Source organism: Onychostruthus taczanowskii, unplaced genomic scaffold (genome assembly GCF_017590055.1).
Source record: "Onychostruthus taczanowskii isolate IOZ18803 unplaced genomic scaffold, ASM1759005v1 scaffold2, whole genome shotgun sequence".
NCBI classification, from domain to species: domain Eukaryota; kingdom Metazoa; phylum Chordata; class Aves; order Passeriformes; family Passeridae; genus Onychostruthus; species Onychostruthus taczanowskii.
Genome location: NW_024499239.1, coordinates 14,011,637 through 14,033,729, shown reverse-complemented (window position 1 = coordinate 14,033,729; position 22,093 = coordinate 14,011,637). Strand labels below are relative to the sequence as shown.

The following is a 22,093-nucleotide window of genomic DNA, read 5'->3' as shown; positions in this document are numbered from 1 at the left end:
ACCCACACGAGCATCGCGAAGGACCCCGGTCCCGGTCCCGCTCCCTGCTCTCCCTTCTCTCTCGTGGAGCGCCTGACACGCGCAGGCCAGGGCTGCGTGGCAAACTCCGCGCAGCAACTCCACGCTCCATGCGCGGCGAGGAATAGAGAGGCGCTCCCCTGCTGGGCTGGGGGAACCTGCCTCCCCCACCACCACCACCACGGGGCGCTGCGGGCGGGGCCGGGGGGGCGCGGCCAGGCCGGCCCTATATAGGGCGGCGCGGGGGGCGCACCCGGCTCCGTGGGAGCGGGCGAGGGGCGCCGCGCCGGGCAGGGAGGCGGCAGCCGCGTGGGGAGCTCTCGGCGAGGTGCCGGCGGCTCGTTCGGCTGGTGGCCGCGCTCGGGGAGCACTTTCGGCTGTCGGCAGCAGGCACCTTGCGGCGGGGAGGAGAGCCGGCCGGCCTGCGAGCGGCGGTGCTAGCCCATTGTTCAAGCGGAAAGACTCGGGGTGCGAGGGAAGGAGCCCGGCGTGTCGCCTCCATTCTCCTGCTCCCCACCGCTCCCCTCCGCCGTTTCCCTCCGCGCCGGAGGAGCGCCGCCGCCAGGGAGCCGAGGGCCGGGCTGTTCGGCACCAGCACCGACAGCTCAGGTGCACCGGCGGGATCGGGGAAAGGAGGCGCCAACCCTTCCTGAGGTGCTGCGCCTCGGAGAGCTCCGGGAGAGGAGGAAAGTTGCTCCCTTTCCTGCAGCAGACCCAGGAGCTGCTGAACTGGCCTCACCTGGAAGGACTGAGCAGTTCCCACCTCTTCCATCAGGTGCCTTTGCCGCAGCAAAGCCACCGTATCCGGGAGACCACGGGGAGCAGAATAACACCCCTCCCCGCCCCTCCCGCTCTCGCCGCACTTCGCTTGTTATCTGCTCTGTCTCGCCGTGCTCCCGGGATCACAGGAGGATCTAGAACTGTGATCTGTCACCGAGGAGAAGGTCGTGGATGAACTCCCTTCCAGCAGGGCAACGAATCACTTCTCGGCTGCTTATTATTACCGTGGTCTAGGACCAGCCCTTTCCTGCTAAACTTGGCTTGGGAGCGTACAGCAGGAGGGGGCGCGGGGGGTGGAGAGCCAAGCCCAACAGCATCTTGTGTGTTTGACTTTTTTTTTTTCCCCTCCCTCCTCCTTCCGTGAGACAGTTTGATGAATGCCTGCGAGAGGGGTATGATTTGCTGAGGCGCCTCTGGCAGGGCGGTGTGTGCGCGGTGTCAGCCCCGCCGCCGCCCCCCGTGGGGCTGTGAGCGGCCCGCGGCGGGGGACGCGCGTGGGAGCGGCTGCAGGGCTGCGCGGCCCGCCGCGCAGGAAGCGCTGCTGGGCGGACGGGGCTCCGCGGCCTCTCGCCGGGGGCTCGGGGGGGAGTCACGGCTTTGAAAGGGGCGAAGAGGAACATAAGTAGCTCGCCCAACTCCACCGCACCCTGCGCCCCTGGGTTTGCTTCGCCATCGCAGGGAGCGTCTGAAGACGAGACCCAAGTGCCGCCTCTCCCAGCCACCGACGGGCTTGCGAGGGACAGCCCAGACGCGGCCCCGCGCCTAGCGAAGTTGCCTTCAGCCGCCGACCGGTGCCACCCGCCTCACTTTGCCGGGGTTGTTTTCTTGACTTGGCTTTGGATAGAAAAGACTTCGCTGTCTCCGCACCGTGAAAGTTGCCCGAGCGCTCCCCGCGGCGAGGAGGAGGGCGGCGCGCCCCGCGCCTCCCCGGAGCCGAGGCCGGTGGGCCCGGCCGGGCTGCAGCGGGCGGTGATGATGTGCGGCTGGGGGAAGCTCACCCTGTCCCTGGGGCTGCTGCTGGCGATGGCGGGCGCGGTGGCGCCGCAGCCGTGCCCGGCGCAGTGCTCCTGCTCGGGGAGCACCGTGGACTGTCACGGGCTGGCGCTGCGCGGCGTCCCGAGGAACATCCCCCGCAACACCGAGAGGCTGTAAGTAACCCGGCCGGGGCGGCGGCGAGCGCCCCTCGGCCCCCTGCTCCCTTCAGGGCTTCGGCCGAGGTCGGGCTGAGGTGGCCCCCGGCCCCGGCCTGGTTTAGGGTCCCGGCGTCCTTTGGGTGGGGATTTTCTGTTCCCTTCTCCTGCTGCTGGCCGTGCCCGTTTCACAGCGATGCGCGGAGACACGGAAGAGGTGGGCGCTGTTCCCAGCCGCTGCCTTTCATCCCGGGAAGCCGCGGTGAGCAGCGCGGTTCCCGCCTCCGCGGGGAGCGGGGGCGGGCACCACCGCGGCCGGGGGGCGCACCGGCGCGGCGGCGGAGCGGCCTCTCCCCCCGCCGGCCCCCATTTCCCGTCAAACTTGGCTATTGGGGCTCGCCTTCTCCGGGGCAGTGCCGGGCCGCGGCCCCGCCGCGCTCCGGTGGCGTGGGCAGGGAGGCCCCGGGGCGCGCAGCGCTCCCTCCCGCCGCGGAGCCGCGGTGGCCGGCGCGGAGGGGCGGGCGGGGGCGCGCTGCCGGCGGGCGAGGGCACGCCGGGGTGCGATAGCCGCGCTCGCCGGGCGCTAAGCGGTGCCGTAACGGTGATCCCTCCCTCCGCCCGCGGCTGGGCTGGCTTTTGTATGTGTCCGGTTATTATATCAGGCTGCCTTTCAGAGGGGTCCTGAGAGTGGAAGTGGTGTGCGCATTATTTCTTACTCTCTGATAAGTCAGTTAAATGTTGGCATGTGAACGCGCGTGGAGTGGTGAATTTCACTCAGGAGGAGTATCAGGGACACATTCCTCCTGGGACTCGTGTGGTTTTTTGGCCATATGTGGTATAAAGCGCTCAAAAACATACTACTTTCCACACCCCCCCTCCCTCCCCCCCCAGCTACGTTGGGAATGAGCTATAATTGTTAGAATAGCTTCCATGTAATACCACTTCCTAAAGATTTATGTCATGAATTGCCAAGTCTGGTTTTATTTGTAGTGATTGGAATCGAAAGACGTTTATTTCTTAAACCCAAAAAGTTTTGAAAAAGAGGCATGTACTCCAGAAGAAAAAGTAGTATAGAAGTATGATCAGAAATGCTAGGGCCTAAGTACAGGTTTCTGTTGCTTCTGAACTTGCGTTGCATTCTGTAGTCAGTATAGCTTCCTGTGCAGCAAGTGGAGAGCTTAGTTTTGGTAAAATCTTATTTCCCATCACTTACTCCAGCAGTTTGAAACCTTAACGCTTGTTTGAAACCTAATATTTGTTGTTGGTATTTAAGCCCTATGCCACCTTTTTAGCCATACTGGGAAATCTGGAAATTGCTTGAAATTGTGAAAATTTGGGGTTTTTTTTCAGCCACTTAGTGTTTGTAATAGTCAAAGGTTGTAGCATTTGTATATAGATAAACCTCTATGTACTAAGTCTTGTGGTTTTTCTAAATGCAGTTATAACCCCAAACATAGAGCCTTGAACTCTTCTATTGGTAAAGATTGTAGTTAAAGATAAACATGAGCTTTGTGATGGCAAACAGAACTGACTTTCCAAGACTCTCCTGCTATAAAGTTTCCAACCACTGTTTTCAAGGTACATCGTATTTCAGCTGCTTGGAAGTTAGAACTCACATGGTGTTAATTGTAAAAATGGTTTGTTGCATTTCTTTATGTCTCCTAACTTCTGAAAATGCTGTGCCCGTGAAAACAAAACAATTTAAAAATAGCTTTTGAATGTTTTAATTTTGCTGCTTACGAATTATTCTTCTTAGGGATCTTAATGGAAATAACATCACGAGAATCACGAAGACTGACTTTGCTGGTCTAAGGCACCTTCGAGTTCTGTAAGTTTTCCCTTTCTCTCATTGATAACTCTTAGGACTGATGCTACAGGATGTAGTTACATTTCAGTTCGTTAGCTGGATGGGTTATCACTTTTTAGCTACCGTATTACTGTATCTGAACCTAAAACTGCTCTGCCATGTGTTATACACTGTTATGCACAAGTGAGCAGTTCCCTTAAATAAAGTTTGTTTAAATGGTTCTTATCTCCCCTTAAGATTATGAGAACTTGAGGACTTAATTTAGCACATAGCTTACAAGTAGGAGTTGCTAAAATTGGTTGAATAACCATTCGAGTTACTTCAGCTTAAGGCCGTGAAATTTATAGTTCACACTGAAAATGGGTACTCTTAACCAGAACTATAAGGGAGTTAATTAAGAAAAAAGTTATTCCTTTAGTGAATGTAAAAGCAAGTCCCAGGTGATTATTATTGTTCTTTTGTAGTTTCTGGACAAAAAACAAACTTTACCACTGAAGTTGAGGAAGGAATTGTTTGGCTGGGTTTTTGATTTTTTGCTACTTTGTTTAAAAAAAACAAAACTCAATCATTATCAAGGTTTTAAAATTTGGTAGTTTGTGGAGGTTTTTTTGTTTTTGTTGCTTTGTTTTTTGGTTTTTTTTTGTTGTTTTCTGAAGGAAATATCTAACTACTTAGCTTATTTGTTAAGGCGGGTTTAATTTGAGTGAGTGGTCTTGTAAAATCATTTTCCTTTTCTCTCTGAAGTAAATATAACATTATAGTAATTTTTGACTTCGTTACAAAACAGGGATACTCTTATGGTCACAATCTCTGTGCAGTCTTGCACTGGTGTTTCTCCCAACACCACAATTGAGACTTTTGGTTTTGTTATTCTCTTGTGGGACCATCACAACTTGCCGAAGGGCAGTGATGTGTGTGCGTGTGAGCATGCAGCCTGTAGGCATATGTGTAGCTTTAGAACTTGTGACTCCTTAAGTAAATGAGCAAATCTAATATTGATTCCTGTTTCTTTTACCAAGGCTTATTTTCCTACTTTTAGGTTATATGAGCCCATGTAAATTGTTGGTGACAGGGATACAGAAGGTTAAAGTGGATGTCACTCTACAGTAGCTGTTGGATTGTTTTAAAGAATGTGGCTGCCTTTAAATGACCATTGTTAATATGACAAGGTCTCTCAGATATTAAAACTTACATCTAAAAATTTCTATATTTCAGTCAGCTCATGGAGAACAAGATTAGTACTATTGAAAGAGGAGCATTCCAGGATTTAAAAGAACTGGAGAGGCTGTAAGTATATTTAATTCTAAAAGTTTCAACTTTTGGGGGGTCAAATTAGTTACGTGTCAAGGTACTCAGGATTCAGACTTTTTAAATACTTTTTTTTTAAATTTAATTTGTGACTTCTAGCCTTACTGAGACACAAGAGAAATAAGAAATTCTCAAGCAGTATTTAGGGGACTCTGCTGGGGGAGAGCATTCAAGAGCAGTCTGGATTCAAAGTGCAAACTGCAATTGTCCTGTAGGAAATAGTTTGAATACTGTCTAGTGTTTTTACTTTAATTTTGAATACACAAGGACTTTTGAGAACTCAAGTGCGCCAAATAAAGCTGTTCTCTGACCTGTAGTGTTAGATATTTTATACAATGCCTTATTGGAGGCAACTAATGGGCATAAAAAGTTTTCTTGTTACGTAGCAGTGATTCAGTTCTACTCCAGTTTTTATATTATGAAAGCTTTTACAAAGGCTTAGAAAAAATATGGACTGTTAGTTTTTAAAAACAATTTGATTTTGGATTAAAAAAAAAATTGAATACTGTGGGAAGAGAAAATGGAACAGATGAGAGGACCTTATCTGGTGAAGCTGAAGTACAAACACCTGCTTAGCTGCAGTGAGACCTAGAAAATTAGTAATTCCCAAGCTAGTTTTCAGTATGTGCCTTCTTATTTTGTTACACTTGAAATGAAAATATTTTTAAATGTATTGTGAAACTTGGGACAACCGACTTGAAGGCAGGATGCTGATTGTTGGATATAGTGTGGAGCCTGGAAAGTATTAATATATGTTTCTATAGAACTTGACTTGTGTCTTCATTATTAGGCATTGTACTTGTTGCGTTTTCACTATATCACTTTTTTTTTAAGCATGCCTCTGAGGTCTTGTTCAGGGTTTCATTTGCTGCTGCTTTAACTTTATAGTAGTGTTTCTACTGTACTCAATTGAAAAGCAGCACTGGCCTGAACATAGTTTGTCTTATTATATAGTTGCCTTGTACCCGCAGCTGGTGTGTTTAAAACAAAAACCTCCACAAACCATTATGGTTTGGTTAGTCATTTAGACAAAGCTCTTCAAGAGAATTAGTAACCACCAGTGTAATTATAATATTTCTATAATAGTTGAAATATTACGTACTTGAGATAATTATTTTTTCAAATAAGCCAAAGTAACTTTTTGACCTAAAAAATTAGTATTATTATATAGTGCAACTTTTTTTAAAATAAATTTTAATGAGAACTTTTGCTCTTTGGAAAGAAACTAGTTGTGCGTTTCTAAGTTGAATTAAACACTTAATTCAATGCTTTTTTACAATGTGCTTTCAACTTTGTACGAAACTTAGGGATTTAAAACAGCTTTTCCTGCTGAGGCTTATATTGGAATAATATATGCATATTCCTAAATTTGGTTTATGGTGTCTAGATAAAAAATTAAACAGCAGTGTAGTTCATATTGCCAAGTAAATATACATATGTGAAACATGAAAAAACATTAAGAGGTCCGCACTTGCACTGCGTATATGGTTTGACACTGAGATACCAAATGCTTACAAAGTTTTAAAACAGTTTATCAGCGGCCTTATTTCTTAATTATTTCACAGTAAGATACTGCTATGTGGTTTATTAACAAATTTCAAAAAACTTCAAGGCTTTTACTGTTTATATTTCTGAAGTATAGAATTGTTTTACCAGAGAAAAATGAACTTCAGTAGTTAAAACTTACTTGTCTGATGTGTTTGTATTTTGCCATTACATTGTTTCATTTTTTTCTTTGGTTTCCCCTTGATAATTGGAAAACAATAGCTATTTTCCATTTACATAAGATACTAGTTCTGAAGAGAAATTTTGATACTTTTGGCTACTTTGTGGGTTATATTTGTTCACCCTTCAGCAGACAAACTATGCTATCTGAAAATTCAGTTATTTAGACCTATGAAGTTAGATTGTTTTGTCTTGAGAGTTCTATTGCATCTGCTCCAACACTTGTCAGTTTCTTTAATTTGCTGGAATTCAGTTTGTGTTAGGTGTGTGGGTGACTTGTAATTTGAATATATATGCAGGATGTCTTTAAACTGCCCCAGCTGTTGGCTAAGAGCAAATATTTCATATTTGTGGGGAAAAGCTGAGAAAATTCTTCTTGTTTACAACTGCCAAGTCCATCTGATGAAGGTGCATTGTTATCTGACAGCCAATTCATCTCCTTGGGATTTTGAAATCCAAAACGATTTCTCAGGAAACCTGTGGGTACTTCATTCAAGTATTTTCTTTTATACATTAAATAGAAAGCACTTTAAAGCTTTTAAATATTTTTTCAATGTGTGAGTGTAGGGTGTCACATTTTCACTCCAAGTGTAATGTGCCAAGCTGCTGTCAAAGAATACCTGACACAGACCTTTTAGGTGCAAGCAGAGGGTGTAAGAACTTCAGGGCAGCTTAAATGAACTCAATTTAATTTATAAGATTGTTTACAAGTAATACTGCTTATGTTGAAATATCTTGTTCTAATGTATACAGGCTTTATTTTAAAAGATATTTCCTGTTCTTCAGTACTCTTCAATGTGAACAACAGGCTTTCACAGTAGTTTCTCACTGGGAAAAAAGAAATGCCCATCTCTCTAAGTGAAGTGCTGGGGGTTGGTTTGTTTGGGTGGTGGCTTTTTATTTGTTTCTTGGGTTTTTTTGTTTTTAACTGCAGTCTCACTTAAATTTTTTTAGACCAGTAACCCTGATTTCCAAGGAACTGTTTGGTTGGTTAATGAGTTACTTGTGAATACTCATTTATAGGTCTGATAATTCAAAATGCTGGATATCCTCAGCTTTTTTTTAATGGAAGGGAGGACCTGAAATGCTTTGCAAAATTAATCTCAGAGAGGAAAAACTTTTGACCTCTTTAGAAGATACCTGCTTAAGATTTTAGTTTTATTAAATCCATAAAAATCTGTCAGGCAGTTTCTCCTATAGTTTAATAAAATAACATATCTTTAGTACACTATGTAAGTTAGTACACAAAACTATTTCTGACCTATAGACCTAATATGTTCCACAATGGGTATTTCTGCCACACCAGTGTAATTGTAGAAGTGCAATGGAATGCAAGGCTACAGTAAATACTGCTGTAAAAAGTGATTAGTATTACAGCAGCCTGAATTAAAGTACAAGTTTTCAGTTTGCAATAAACTATTTTGTACCTGTGCCTGCTGCTTAAGAAGTAGGAGGGGATAAACAAGGTGGAAATTAGCAACTTAGTAAGTTTTAGGTTTGTGGCAACTGTAGTAGCTAGAGAAACACTGGTGAAATTGATACTGCTGTAAGCCTTTTTAGATAGACACTTCTGTGGGAAGTCTTCAAGTCAAATAAATGACTATACACAGCAGTGTTCACTTAGTTCCAATCTCTGACAGCCTTGAAGGCTCTTAAGGGCTGAGCTCTTAAGGCTCCAGTCCAAGCCAGTTTTGTGCAGCACTGCCTGAACTGGCTTGTCTGCCACAAATATGATTTTTTTTCACAGACTGGGTACTGAACAGAAGAATTTCATGGTCTGTTTTGTTGTGTAGATGCTCTGTCTGCTGAAACAACCCTCTTTGAAAAATGGACTGTAAGCACTGAAGTTCATTTGGGACAGCTTGTACCTTTGAGTACATCCTGAAGCAATGCTAAAGACTCTTGGACTAATTACAGTCTTGACATCTGCAATAATTACAGTATTTAACATCTGCAAGACTTTCTTTATTATCTATAACTTATATGAGCCTGTGTTCTTGAGCAGGGCCTCTAAAGAGTCAGTAAATGGCAGGTGCCATAGAGAAAGGGTTGGATGTGGCCTGTTAGGTTTTGTGAACCTCTTTTACAGAGACCACAGTCATGTGTCAGTGGTGGTTTTCAATATGCTTCATGGCAGGAAGACAAAAAGGGTTAAGACATGGAGGATTTTCACAACACTTATGGATTTCCAGAGACCACTGCTTATTATGGAGGACAAAACCTTTTGAAACAATTCCTTATGAGAATGTGAAATTAAATACTTGTTTCTTCTTTCTTCATAAAGCTGTGTGTGATGTATAAACATCACACATCTTGGGTGTGATGTTTATACTAGTTGAAATAGTATATTAAGACAGCAAGATGAAGATAAACTGAAAGTTTCCACTTTATGAAAACTAGCACTGTTAGACACAGCTTTAAAAATATTTTTTAGTAAGAGTAGGCCATTGTTATCCCCAAGTTCACCTCATTCTCTAGTGTTGAAAATACTTCTCAAAACATGCCAGTGTTTTTACAAGTTATTGTCATCTGGAGGGAAGTATAAAATTTTAAGACAGCTGCCATGGACTGTTGAACCAGTTCTGTAAGAAGCTACTTAAATCTAAAATTTCTTTACAGTCCTGTGTACTCTAGAAATAGAGGGTTGCCAGGTTTTTGAGGGCTAGATATACTCTTCACATGTTTACAGAGAAGAGCAGAGTAGACTGATAGGAAAAATTTTCAATCATTTTTCCTAACATGTTTTTTAAGTCTAGTAGTTGGGATTCCAGCTCTTACTATGCTAGGGCTAGGACTTGGAAAAAAAGTCAGAATAGGAGGAGTTTACAGCATTAGCTTCAAAACTACTCACTTTTTTTCTTCCTGTATTTATGGATAATCCATTGAGGGAGCAGTATGTCCCTAAAATGCTAATTTAGAGTCTCATTCTGTAGACATTTACCATGTGAATAACTTGGTTTGCATGAGTAGTCTCACTGATTACTCCTGTGAGAAAGGTTACTTGTGTGGCCTAAAAAATTTCCAGGCCAAGCCTCTCTATTTCCAATACTTGAATTGGCAAATTTTATTTTTAAAATGTCCATTTATTATGCTAACAGTTCTAAAGTGTTACATGTGTAGACTTAAAGGCAAACTATGGGGGGAAAAAAACCCAACAACCCAACCCAAAGTCCCACAAACAAAGGAAAAATAAGCTACCAATCCCCCCACCAAAACCTATTTCTTCTGAAAACTAGTGTGTAGACAAAATGTTACTCCCAAAGGAATAACTTCATCTTCTGAGTTGGTGTCTAAGCTAAATACCCTCACCATACCTCCCTGAAAACCACTCCCCCTGAGCTACATGATGTGAGTAAGCTGAAATCATGAGTTCAAGAAAAGAATGCTGAACATCAAGTTGGTACATGAAGTAGCTTTTACACTAAATCTACCTGTTGTATTTTCATGTTTCTTACAATGCCTACTGATGCAATAGTGCAGTTTTCATAAAATGTTTCAAGAATTAAATGTTTTGTTAGAGTTCATTGATTTTTTCTAAATTTTTGCAGCAGAGTTCTAAAATGACAAACTGAGGAATTGTCCCTACTTGCTATTTATTTGGGCTCTAACTCCATGAATACATTAAAACAAGTTATTCAAAGTTAACATGAAGAGAGCATTTACTTAGGTGTGTACTTATGAGTGTTTGAGTAGTACTGAAAGTCAGTATTGTTTTGTGCATGCTGTGGATGAACAATTTGAAACTTACAGATGTGCCATAGTATAGAAGGAAAAGTATATTTAAACTACATAGCTTCAAGAAAAAGTTCTTTCTACTTAGTAAACAAACTGTAGCACTAGATGGATTTCTTTACAGGCTACAAATTGGTATGTGAAATTACTGTGTGCAGCTTCAGCTACAGCATGGGCTTACTTATAGCCTCAATACAAAGATCGTCATCTTGTCAAAAATATTAAATGGGTTTCAGTAAAATAAAGTGGGGTTTAGTTGTATTCATGTATTGCAGGGTTAGAGTTATCCAGTTGAGCTCTAACTGAGATAAACATGGTAAACTATTACACTGCATTAGTAGGTTTTGAAATTACAAAATCAAAACTGACTTGGGAGTTACCGTGATCTCTGAATGTGTGGGGTTTTACAGAGCACCTCATCTGACAAAGTCATGTAGACGAAGTGAAGTGTTCCATCTAGGGTAAAGAAAAATACAGTTTGTCTTGGGCATAACTGCCTAACAGGCTTGGGCATTTATCAAGGATATTAACAGCTGTTTCAAAATAGACTAGATGAACAAATACTGTCCTTTCTGTCTAGTCTAGAAAAGGGCTTTATTATATGTATACTTTCTTAGGGTGCAGACTTATTGAATCACTGATGTGAAAAAAAAACCACCCATGCTGTCCAGAGATTAAAATAAATGTACGTGCTATTTTTTTTGTTCTGTATTGATGTGTGGCATGAGATTGCAGTTTTATTCCAAATTGACTAACTATCAATAAAATTCCAGGTAGGGAAATACTTTTAAAAGAGGAATGGCAATATTTTCTGTGATTGTTTAAATGTGAGCTGCATCAATAAATTAATCCTAGAATAAGCAGGCTTGGGCTTAACTTCAGAGTTTTGAATCTTATAGTATATAGTCTTTGCAGTTACAGAAGAGCAGTGTTGGAAACGTTAGATTTCACTTCTATGAAACTGTATGATCAGAATTTAGCAGCAGGTACTTGTGGAAAAAAATGTCATCTGTTTTTATGATGCAGTTTTGGTTTTTTAGCTGGAGCAGAATATGACCTTTTTTTCCCCAATTTACGGACACTTAGGTGTAAAGGCTAACATAGAGGTTTAGGATCCCTGGCAAAAATGCTGTGTTAGCAGTAGAACCACTATTCCAGGAATCATTTCTATCACTATCAGTCCTAAAAGCACAGCTGATAAATAAGTAATATTTCATCTTGTGCTTGATTATAAATTGTGTCAATGAAATCAGTTTTTTAGGGATAAGGCCTTGTATTATATAGTATAGAAGTTGTACTGAGCTCTTCGATGGAGTTCTTAGCTCTTTAGCTGAAAGTTAGTCTCAAGTTTCTTTTCTCACTGAATGCTGTTGTTCATTGTGGCATGCAAGTTCCTTACTGGAGTGTGAGAACTAATTTTTTTCATTTGGGCTACATTCTGAGCAGTTCTGACTACAGCTGCTGGGGATGTCTGGGTTTGACTGCCTAGAACCCGTGGGGTTATTCATGTGCTTGCTTTTTAAGGCTACTTGATGTTAGGCTTGACTCCTCCCTGCGGCATTGGTATTTAATCACCTGTGTGGCTTCTGAGTGTACGAGCATTTGAAGAGTTAATTCCTTCACACAGGTGTGTCATAGGTAACGGAAGAATAATGAGCTCAGGTAGAGAGACCTGGTTTTGAACAGCCCTGAAGGGGATGAGCAGTTATTCCTTGTTAATCATGGATGTGAGAAATCCTTCTTTTAGCTAGCCTTACATAGTTTAAGAGCAATGCACCACACATTCCTCCTCTTAGAACAGGGAGGAGACCATGAAGCCTGTGGTGTTAATCACTTGCCAATGGAATGTGGGACTGTATTACATGAATTATACTGGCCATGTGTATTGAGAGTTTCTTAAGAAAAATAATACAGAATAACTACAGTAGTATCTTTTTATTAACAGAGTTTTGTCAAAGCAACATTGAATATCTTCTTTAAAAATGCCTGTTGAATCAGAGATAGACAAAGGCTGTTTTTGAAGACAGTACATAAAAAGATGCAGTGTTCTAATGGATTTTTAAAAAAATGTTGTAGCTACCTTTTGATTACAGAACACTACAAAATATTTGATAAAACTAATTCCAAGAGCAATGTTCTTCTAAAAGACTTGTCAATGCCTACTATTTATTTTTATTATATTTTATTCATCTGAGTGTCTTTTCTCATGGGACTCCTTTTATAGGCCTAGAAGTCAAATTGCAATGAGAAGTCCTGTTTGCTCTTTGCAGACCTTTTTACAAATTCCAGGGCAGGAAGGCTGTTTATTTTTCCCACATCTGTTTTGTGCTCATCCTTTGTGGCATTGTTTGCTGGATGCTCTTCTTTCTTGCTTCATCTGAAATGGGTAATTTGCACTGTTGCAAAATGGTGAAACTAAATCTGATTCTACAGAGCTATTGTGCCATAGTTTTTGTTTCAAATGGTGTTTTTTGTTCAGAAGCTATTTTAAATGGATTCTATGGAGCACTGTTATTAAACTTAAAGCTACACATTTTAGTTTGACTCTTTAAAAATCATATTTATTTCTCACAGCATGAGTTAAATATTTTCTTAAAATGCTGATTTAGTATTAGGTGGCCACAGGTGAAAAGTGACTTGTCATTACATTTTGATATAGCATATTTGAAAGATTATCTAAGACGCTCCTTATTTTGATTGCAGAAACCACACTTCTATCTGGAGTTTTACAGATAAACTCCAAAATGTATGAGGGATCTGGCTGCAACTTCAGTGACTCATACTGTTATATTACCTCATTTACTAAGAAGAGCCTGGTTGAAACTTCATCAGAAGAAACATTTTATTTTCCTATTTTCTTTCAGAGTATGTGTTTGTTATGCTGGTTTGTCTTTAATAATAGTCTAGACTGATAGTCAAATGCAATATGGCAAAGTCTCCCTTAATTTTTTTAAGGCACACCAGCTGTTCTGATTTCGTTTGGCAGGATGTCTGTACAGGTGCACTGGAAAAATACTTGAGTGAAAATTTGCTGTGGTAACTTCATGCCAGAAAGACAGTTACAAGCCTATCAGGACTATCTGCAGGCCTTTCTTGTCTTTCTAAACAATCTGTTCAAACCCTAGCTAAATTCCACTTACTAGACCAGCTTTACCTCCCCTCTTTCTTTGCTTTTTTTTGCTTTCTTGGAAGTAATCCCAGGTATTGTCAAAATCATTCTTGTTTCATCTGATACTTGAACCTCTGTTACTCTATGGAGTAACATGTTTCATGTTTTAAACATGTAGTATGTTTTATAACTTCTGTTTCCTTCTTTGTGGTGTGCTTTATAGACTAGAATCCCATGAGTGAGCTCCACAAGATTGTGGAGGCTTGAAGAAGTCTCTGTCGATTGTTTAATCTCACACCACCGATTAACTCAACGTCCATCTGAACAGGTGTCTGAAGGCTGCTTCCATGTAGGTTTTGAATCTCTCCAGCCATGGGGAGTCTGCAGCCTCTCTGGGCAGCCTGTTCCAGTGTGTGACCACGCTCACAGTCAAACACTTAAGTTGAAGTACAGTTTTCCTATACTTTGATTTGTACCCACTGCCTCCTGTCCTTTCACTGTGCGCCACTGAGGAGAGTCTGGCTCTGTTTTCCTTACTTGGGATGAAGTCACGTCACTTATTTGTATACATGAAGTATTTATACACGTTGAAATATCTCTGAGACTTTTCCTCCTCAGGCTTGAGTTGAGAGAGTCCCAGCTCTCTCAACTTCTTCCAGTGTGACTGGTGCTTCAGTCTGCCTTCATCATTTTTACAGTTCTTCCCTGGACTTTCTCCAGTCTCTTGTAGTGGGGAGTCCAGCACTGGGCACGGTTGAATGAATGGCAATGTCAGAAACTTTACTGAAGTCAAGATAAACATCTACTGCTTTCTCCTCATCTGCCAAGTTCCTTATTCATTTTTGGAGGCTACCAGGCTGGTCAGGCATCATTTTCTCAGTGTTAAATCTGTGCTGACCACTCCCAGTCATCATCTTGTCCTTACTGTGTCTAGAACAGAAATAGAAATATTTTGCCCAACTGCCTTCCCAGGCATTGAGACGAGGCTTCCTAGCCTGCAGTTTCCTGGCTTTTACCGTGTTTTTTGTGCTTTTTAATGCTGTAGGCAGAATTAATAAGAATGACTAAATATTTATAGGAATATCTTTTCTGTTGAAACAGTAAGGAATACAGGAAACAGCAGCCTTATTTTCTGTCTTTACCTCATAGTGAAAAAAAAATGCTCTAAAAAGGCAAAGTAAGTATAGACTCTTGACAGACAAAATACTGTTCTGCATAATGTAGGGAGAATTGGTTGGGAGAGAAGTGTGGTAATTTTGGACTTGACATCAAACTCATGGGAGAAGAAAATGGACAGAAAATACCTTAGGTTTCAAGTAGTGTAGGGTAGTTAAATGTAGTGCTATAGTTGAGAAGTACCTTTCACTGCTTCTTACACAAATAAGAAACTGGGTTTGCAGTAGTGTCCTGCTACTTACTGTTCAGAATTTATTTTTTTCTCCCTGAAACAAATATATAACTTACATTTAAAATTAAATGGGGAATAACTTAGATGTCTTTTTTAGCTAGATGCTGTTTAGACTGAAAAGTGGAGTCCTGTTTAAGTGGTTCTTGACCTGGGGAAAACCTTGGACATCCAAATGCTGTAAGAACAGCCTTGAACTTCTCAGATTCCAGTTTTTACTCATGTGGTTGGTAAACTTGATATTGTTAGGCTTAATAAGATTATGAGTAGTTCGACTAGAGAAATTGTCTTTGCAGAGAATTCTTAATGGAAAAACTGGCACAATCTTTTGCTTAGCTCTTAGTTCTTGGGCTTTCCTCTTGCTTGATGACATGCAAGTCACATTCAGAGACAGTGGTTGCCAGATGTGTTGAAGTTCAGCAGATTGTGGCTTTGGACATGGATGCACAAATATTTTTTGCCTCTGGCAGATATAGCACAATGTTTTTTGTAAGAAAGTAGTGATTTGCCTTCCTTTCAGATGGAAGTCTATAATTTCTCTGTTGAGGCAGTAGGAATCACTTATTCTGATGTCTGTTATTCTCACTCTATATATTAGAGAAAAATTTTTGTATCGTACTTAAACCAGCCCATAGCAGTGATTTAGGTGGTGTGCACTAGTTTTCTGTTTTGAAGTACTTGGATAATTTTGTAGGTGGCTGCTGTATTTCCTGAGTTCATAAAGCCTGAACTGATGTTAGACCTTCCCAGGCAATGCATATCCCTGTAACATCTTGGAACTACTTAAGGAGCCTTGTGGGCTCAGTTGTGAGTAGAAAGTGTTCCTGTGTGAACATGCAGAGGTTTGATTACTGATATATTCTTCCATTTTAAATTGAAATGTAATGTAAGCAGACTTTTATGCTTTTAAAGTTTATGTATATTTTGCAAATGAGCTTCACTGAGTTGTTACATGCTATTTTTGAATGGGTGTAATAATTATTTCCTCTGCTGACAAACAGAAGGTGTGGATATGCTCCTTTGAAGACTACAATTTCAAAGCTGTGTAGTGCTGTGTTCTACTATGTGCAGATAGTGCGTTTACTTCTCCAGGTTAACTTTGAAAGAGGAATGAAAAATAATGAATTCTACTGTCAATAGTCTTTGTGAGTTGGAAGCATTCAATCCTTTTTCCTGAAGCAGTGGTGGTGGGATAAAATGCATCTGTGCCTGTATTTAGGGTTTTGGAAGGCTCTCATTCTCTATGCACCCAATGGGATAGGCTGTTTCTAATTCAAGAGCACAGCTGATTTATAACTTACTTGAAACAGCTTTTAACTTTTGTCAGCTCTCAAGTTATCTTTGAAGGCTTCTTTTGTCCTACAGGGTCTATGGTAGAATTGCATCTACTTGAACTAAAATCCATTGGAAACTTAGGTGGGACAAAAGAGCAGCCTTCCAGTACTTGAGAGGTGGTTATGAAAAACCTCAAGCCAGGCTCATTGCTGTGGTGAGCCAACAGGCATAAATCCATGGGGAGTGTAACTGCACATAAGGGCAAAACTTCTTCACTGTGAGGACAGTCAAGCACTGGAACAGCTTATTTTCCCAAAGAGGCTCTACAGTCTCCTACACCTTTTCTGGCTGGATGTAGTTGATACAGTGGGATCAGAAACAAGTGACAGTGATGGCTGTAACAAGTCTGAAACAAATGGGCATGAATTATAGCAATTGCAGATGATTACATTGTACACAGTGCAATCAAGATTTTTTTTCCTCCCTTCCTCCTCCGTGCATGATTGCTGCTGGATCATAGTTATTGTGGCATGAAAACTTGAGAGACACATCAGGATGGATTTGTGGCATGGCCAGACTTCAGTGGGTTAGGATATGTTGATACTGGGAACGTAATCTCCCTCCAGTGTACCTCTGTTGTCATCTACATGTACTCTAGCTGCATGCAGAAGACAAGTAAAACTCAGATATATACCAGTTTCAACTAAAATAGCCTGTTGTGCAGAACCACTAGCTCAAATCAAGCCACTTTTTTTTTTTTTTTTTTTTTTTTTTATTGCTTACCTTAATGTTGTCAGCTTCAAAGAGTTACTTATTTTTTGTCAGGTCTTACTTTTTATCTGCCTGTTGGTATTGAACTTCATTTGATGAGTATTTTCACCTGCTCATTTGTCAAAGGTATTTTTTCTTTGTCCTTAAATCCTTGTGTATACTTCTACCATCATTTTACTTTGCAGCTGCTTTTCTAGTCTTTACTATGTCTACAAGACTGACCTCTGGGAGTTTTAAACTGAAGTATTTGAAATACTTCGTATACTTTAGGTAGCATGTGGACGTTGCTTGAATTTATTGTGGAAAGCTCAAAAATATCTATGTAAGTTTTCCCAATCTCCTTTTAAAGATCCATTCATCAACAGAAATAAAAAAAGTATATTTGAATTGCAACTTGAAAGAATTAATTATACTGGTGCCTCATCCATTTATTTCTGGACACTACCAAAGGACTTTACAGTCCAAGTTATTATAATGTTAGCAGAGATTCTTCAGTACATTTTGTGTTGCTTGCTCACACCAATAATGCTTCATCTCCTCTGAGCTCTCTGCTTGAGAAACACAAATATCTGTAGCTCAGTTGGAAACTCAGTAGTCACAGTATGGAGTATCTCATCACTGTTTCTTCAGTGCTTCACTTTGAGCTCCATGTCAGTTCTGGGAGAGCAGTTCAGTTGGTGAAACTGAAATTTCTCTTCTTGCATTGTCCCAAGGGCAACATGGCCTGGTAGGTAACTGTGCTAAGTGATTGCCACCATGAAAACATGGGAAGAAGGTGTGGTAGAATGTTTATGGTTGTTTTTATTTAAAACAACTGTAGTTCTTTAAAACCTACAGTCTTGGATTCCATGATCCACTGTGCTTACCTTGGGTTTCAGCTCAAGAGAAAGGGGATCTTTTTCACTCACTCTTGTTTCAGTATGTTTGTGTGTTCTGGAGAGGTATTATTTCAGACAACAGCATCAGGTCACCTGAAAAAGTGGAACTGTTGGAGAGCCATGTAAATAGTGAACCATTTTAAAATAGTGATGTATTTTCTGGACTCCTTGTGTGGCTCTTTCCAAAGATTAGAAACTCTACATGGTGACTTTTGGATGGGAAACTATTGTGTACTGTGATACCAGGCTGTTGTTTCAGACTTGCTCTGCATACTTTTTCCCCATTCACTTACATTTTCATATTATTTTTATAGACTGAACTACCTACTGTAGTCTTGAAAAATGTATTTCAGTGAAGTTTAGTTCATAAAATCTCCATATAGAAAACTCACTAAACTGAGTCTTTTAAAAGCATCTGCTATAATTTGTTAGGTGTAAAGAGTAGCTGAAGTCTCTTTTTGAAGTATATAGTAAAAGATGTATTTCCCATTATTGCCTTTTTGAAAATTAGTAATGTTTTGTCTTCTTGGTCACAAACAATAACAATAGTCAAATTTTTGTTAGAGAAACCTTAGTTCTAAAAGAATATTCAGTGAGTAGGATAAAGCTATTCAAAGTAAAAGTTATAAAATGCAGGATTCATAAGAATCAGTAATTTGTGTATTCCTTCAATCAGTGTAGTGCTCAAAGAACAAATATTTTAGTCTTCTGAAAGGCAAAGTAAAATTGTGTGAAACACTACTTTGAAGTTCCAAGCTCATGGAGTATAAGCTGTTGAGACATGAGGGTAGTGCTATTTATTGCTAGTTCAATTAATACAACTTGATTTATTGTCCATAACTTATATTTGAAAGTCTGTACAGTGGCAGATGCATCAGTATGTTAAAGGTGTACTCAGCTGTGTGGGGTATGTGAAGTACAGGTAATAACAGACTCCTGACTGAAGGTGTTACCTCCTTGTGTAAGATGTGAAATAGCAGTGCAAGTATATTGCCTGTGAAGTATCCTTCTGAGTGATCCTGTGTGTCCTTGTGAGACTGTTCTTGCATTTAGTGAAAGACAGCCTGCCTGATGAACTTCATCATCAATTAATATTATGTCATTGTACTAGAGAGGCTTTTATGTACTATATGAAACTTCTACAAAATACAGATAATGGGTAATTCCATTTCCCTTTCAATAACAGCTCATCATTATTGTCTAGTGTCCAAACTTAATAGGTTTATTAAGAAGTATCAACAAAGATTTCTGTACTGAGAAACTGATTAGAAACTCGCTCTTTAGTCTTTACCCTACACGCTTTTCCATGTAATTTTGGATCTGTAAAAATGGACTTAGGGGTTTAAGTCTCTGTTTAGCTAAGAGAAGCAGTGAATTAACTTTATTTCTCTTTTTATTTACTCTTCTGTTTGTTTGTTTCATTTTCAAAATCTTGTTGGATTGCAAATATAACTTAGTTTAAAACAATTGCCTTCTACTTAAGTTTTGTGGTCTTGGCATATAATTTTATACATCGATTTACTAAAGGTCAGAAAATGTCTATAAATTATTTTATTTTGAAAATGCAGTAGATGCACAAACAGTAAAATGTATCACTTTCTTGTATTTATGTTGGGATCTTTTTCTTTTTAAGTAGTGTTCAACTCTGAAGTCTTCCATTAATCATTAAATTATAGCTCTTTCTTTTATATGGAAATTTTTTGTTCTAGTAATTTGGACGTGTGACTTGCAAGATCACAATCCAGATTTTTTTTTTTGTTGTTGCTGGATTTTTTTTCTTAATTATTAAAACACATAGTCTCTCACCTCTCTTATCCCAGTAGTGTAGTCTTACATTTTTTGATTCTTCCACTCTTAGTTTTTTTTTATCACTAAATGTGTGATTTAGGTTTCTTCTGCTTACAGAAATCAGGATTTCAGAACAGAAGAGAACCTGAAATTAACAATAGAGAATTATGTGCTTACTTATGATTTGAAGTGTGGCTGCAATCCTCTGTGTGCATAAAAATATTTCTCAGATTATTTCACTCTCATCAGTAGTCACATTGAGATTTAAGGGAGGAAAAACTAACTGAACTAAACCATGGAGCTATGTAAAATTTGATTTTGAATGTCTCTATGTATCTACATGGGAATTTCAGGAAAAACCTTTAAACTGGAAAGACCATTATATTGAACAATGTTTATGAGAAATTAGCCCAGAGAGGCTAAACCATCTTAATTATTTGGCATCAGCCTTAAGACTAACAGGATAATCTGAGCCTTTATGAAATTCTAAAACTTAATTTTTCAAAACTGATGCTCAGTATATTTTTTCACCTTGTGGAATGTGTTGATAGCAGTTTATTGCTGTAGTGTAACCACTGTTGCAATTATATATATATATATGTATGTGTATATATGTATATATCAGATAGTCCCATTCAGTGCCCTGAATTATTGAGGGATCGTGCATTGCAAAGTGTGACCTGTGATAAATTTTATGGGACACAGCAGTTTTTTCTAGTTGGTTGCTTTGCTTGAATGGCAGGTGGCACATGTGGTGGATGCATTTGTTAAAAACAGCCAAAAACCTGTTTTGAGCTTGACTTCTTGACTGGGATGACTGTATGCTCCAGGGCTGTCACACATGGTATAAAGAATAATCTGCATCATATGTTTAGGAAAAAACATGAAGACAATATATTTGCCTTGGCTAGTGGTTGTTCTGTTGTCTATGGGTATAATACAGGGAGGACTTGGATCTTGTCACCTCAATTTGGGCAGCTGTGACCTTGGTCAGCATGCTCAGTGAGAATCTTCACAAATGGGCACCTTTCAGATTTCAGTTGCAGTTTTTTCTGTTGTACACTGCCTTATGTATAACCGAGTTATATTTTTTTTAATTTAGCTTCCTCAACGTTCCTATCTTTACAGTTACTTTACAGTTAAAGAGAAAAAGCTGCATGAAAAAAACCTCCTTGTAATGCCAGATATAAGCTCTGACTCCTTGGGGTTTTTTGACTTCTATTTGATCAGGATTTCTGTAACAGCTTCCTTTGCTTTTTAAAATTTATATAAATAGGTTATATATGGATCATTCGACATAATATTATCTTGTTACTGAAAGTGTATATGTTTGATACATGTTCCCTTGAACTTTTCATGGTCACAAAATGTCTATCTGCTCCATTATACTAAGAGGAGCATAGAGTTGGTAGGGAATTGAATTTGCACTGCTGATTTTGTATTTTTAGCTTTCATGTTGTTTATGCAGTATGAAGTCCTGACTTAGTGGTTGGTTCACACTGCAGAGATTCAAAATCTTTCATAAAATAGGTAATATGGTCTGTGGGGGAAACCAGAAAATGTAATTAGTCCATGGTAAATTTGCTACTGGACCATGTCTCCGCTAATGGACCTTTCTGCTCTTTAAAATCAGCTTGTTACAGCCCTGGGATTCCAGCTCAAAGTGGTTGCATTGCATTGCTGTAGCATTTGTAATTTAACACAACTTTTTCTTTTTCTTTCCAAAGGCGCCTAAACAGAAATAACCTCCAGTTGCTTTCTGAGCTGCTCTTCCTGGGGACTCCGAAGTTATACAGGCTGTGAGTAGGCATGGCTCAATAAGTATTATTTGGGAAAATTTGGATTTGGTTTGTTACTGTGACTTGCATTAGAATTTTTATCTTTTGCCTCACATTGGGCTAAAATGTGCCTTGGAACATTGGTATGTTGTTTAAACTGAGTACTTTCTTTGACTGCTGTGAAAGATTTTTTTTTTTAAATTGTATTTTACATCTAGGTCATACACTGATACTTGTATGAGAACATTGTAATTTATTTCCACTTCTGTAAGGAAGTTTTTCAGAAAGAATACTTTGATTTTCATTTTCTCCTGTTTGAGTTTTTGTAATTGTTTCTGTGATAAAAGAGCTTAAAAATGCTTGTAGAGATTCTGGCCCGAAGATGCAGCACTGTATAAGCACTTTAGTTTTGTGATGTTCTGCTTTTGTGGGTATACACACTTGGCCAGAAAAATGATGGCATTGGCAAATTCTAGATCTGTAGAGAAGTCTCTCCTGTGTCCCTCAAAACAGGAAAACAAAGCTAGTAACTCAAACTCTGGGAAGAAAAAATGATTAAATGCTTTACCTTAAATAAAAATGACAATGA

The 22,093-nt window shown here is 40.1% G+C and overlaps 1 protein-coding gene across 4 annotated transcripts in view; it reads left to right on the top strand.

Moving 5' to 3' along the window:
• Positions 1-1,287: 1,287 nt before the first annotated feature.
• The window catches only part of SLIT2 (slit guidance ligand 2), a 258,466-nt gene continuing 237,660 nt past the window's right edge, over positions 1,288-22,093 (top strand). For 3 of the 4 annotated variants that reach the window (XM_041402671.1, XM_041402672.1, XM_041402670.1), the window contains exons 1-4: positions 1,771-1,946; positions 3,685-3,756; positions 4,951-5,022; positions 21,454-21,525. In XM_041402671.1, coding sequence (XP_041258605.1) covers positions 1,771-1,946; positions 3,685-3,756; positions 4,951-5,022; positions 21,454-21,525 — 392 coding nt within the window. Of the gene's footprint in view, positions 1,947-3,684; positions 3,757-4,950; positions 5,023-21,453; positions 21,526-22,093 lie in introns of all 4 variants that reach the window. The other variant, XM_041402669.1, reaches the window with a different exon arrangement.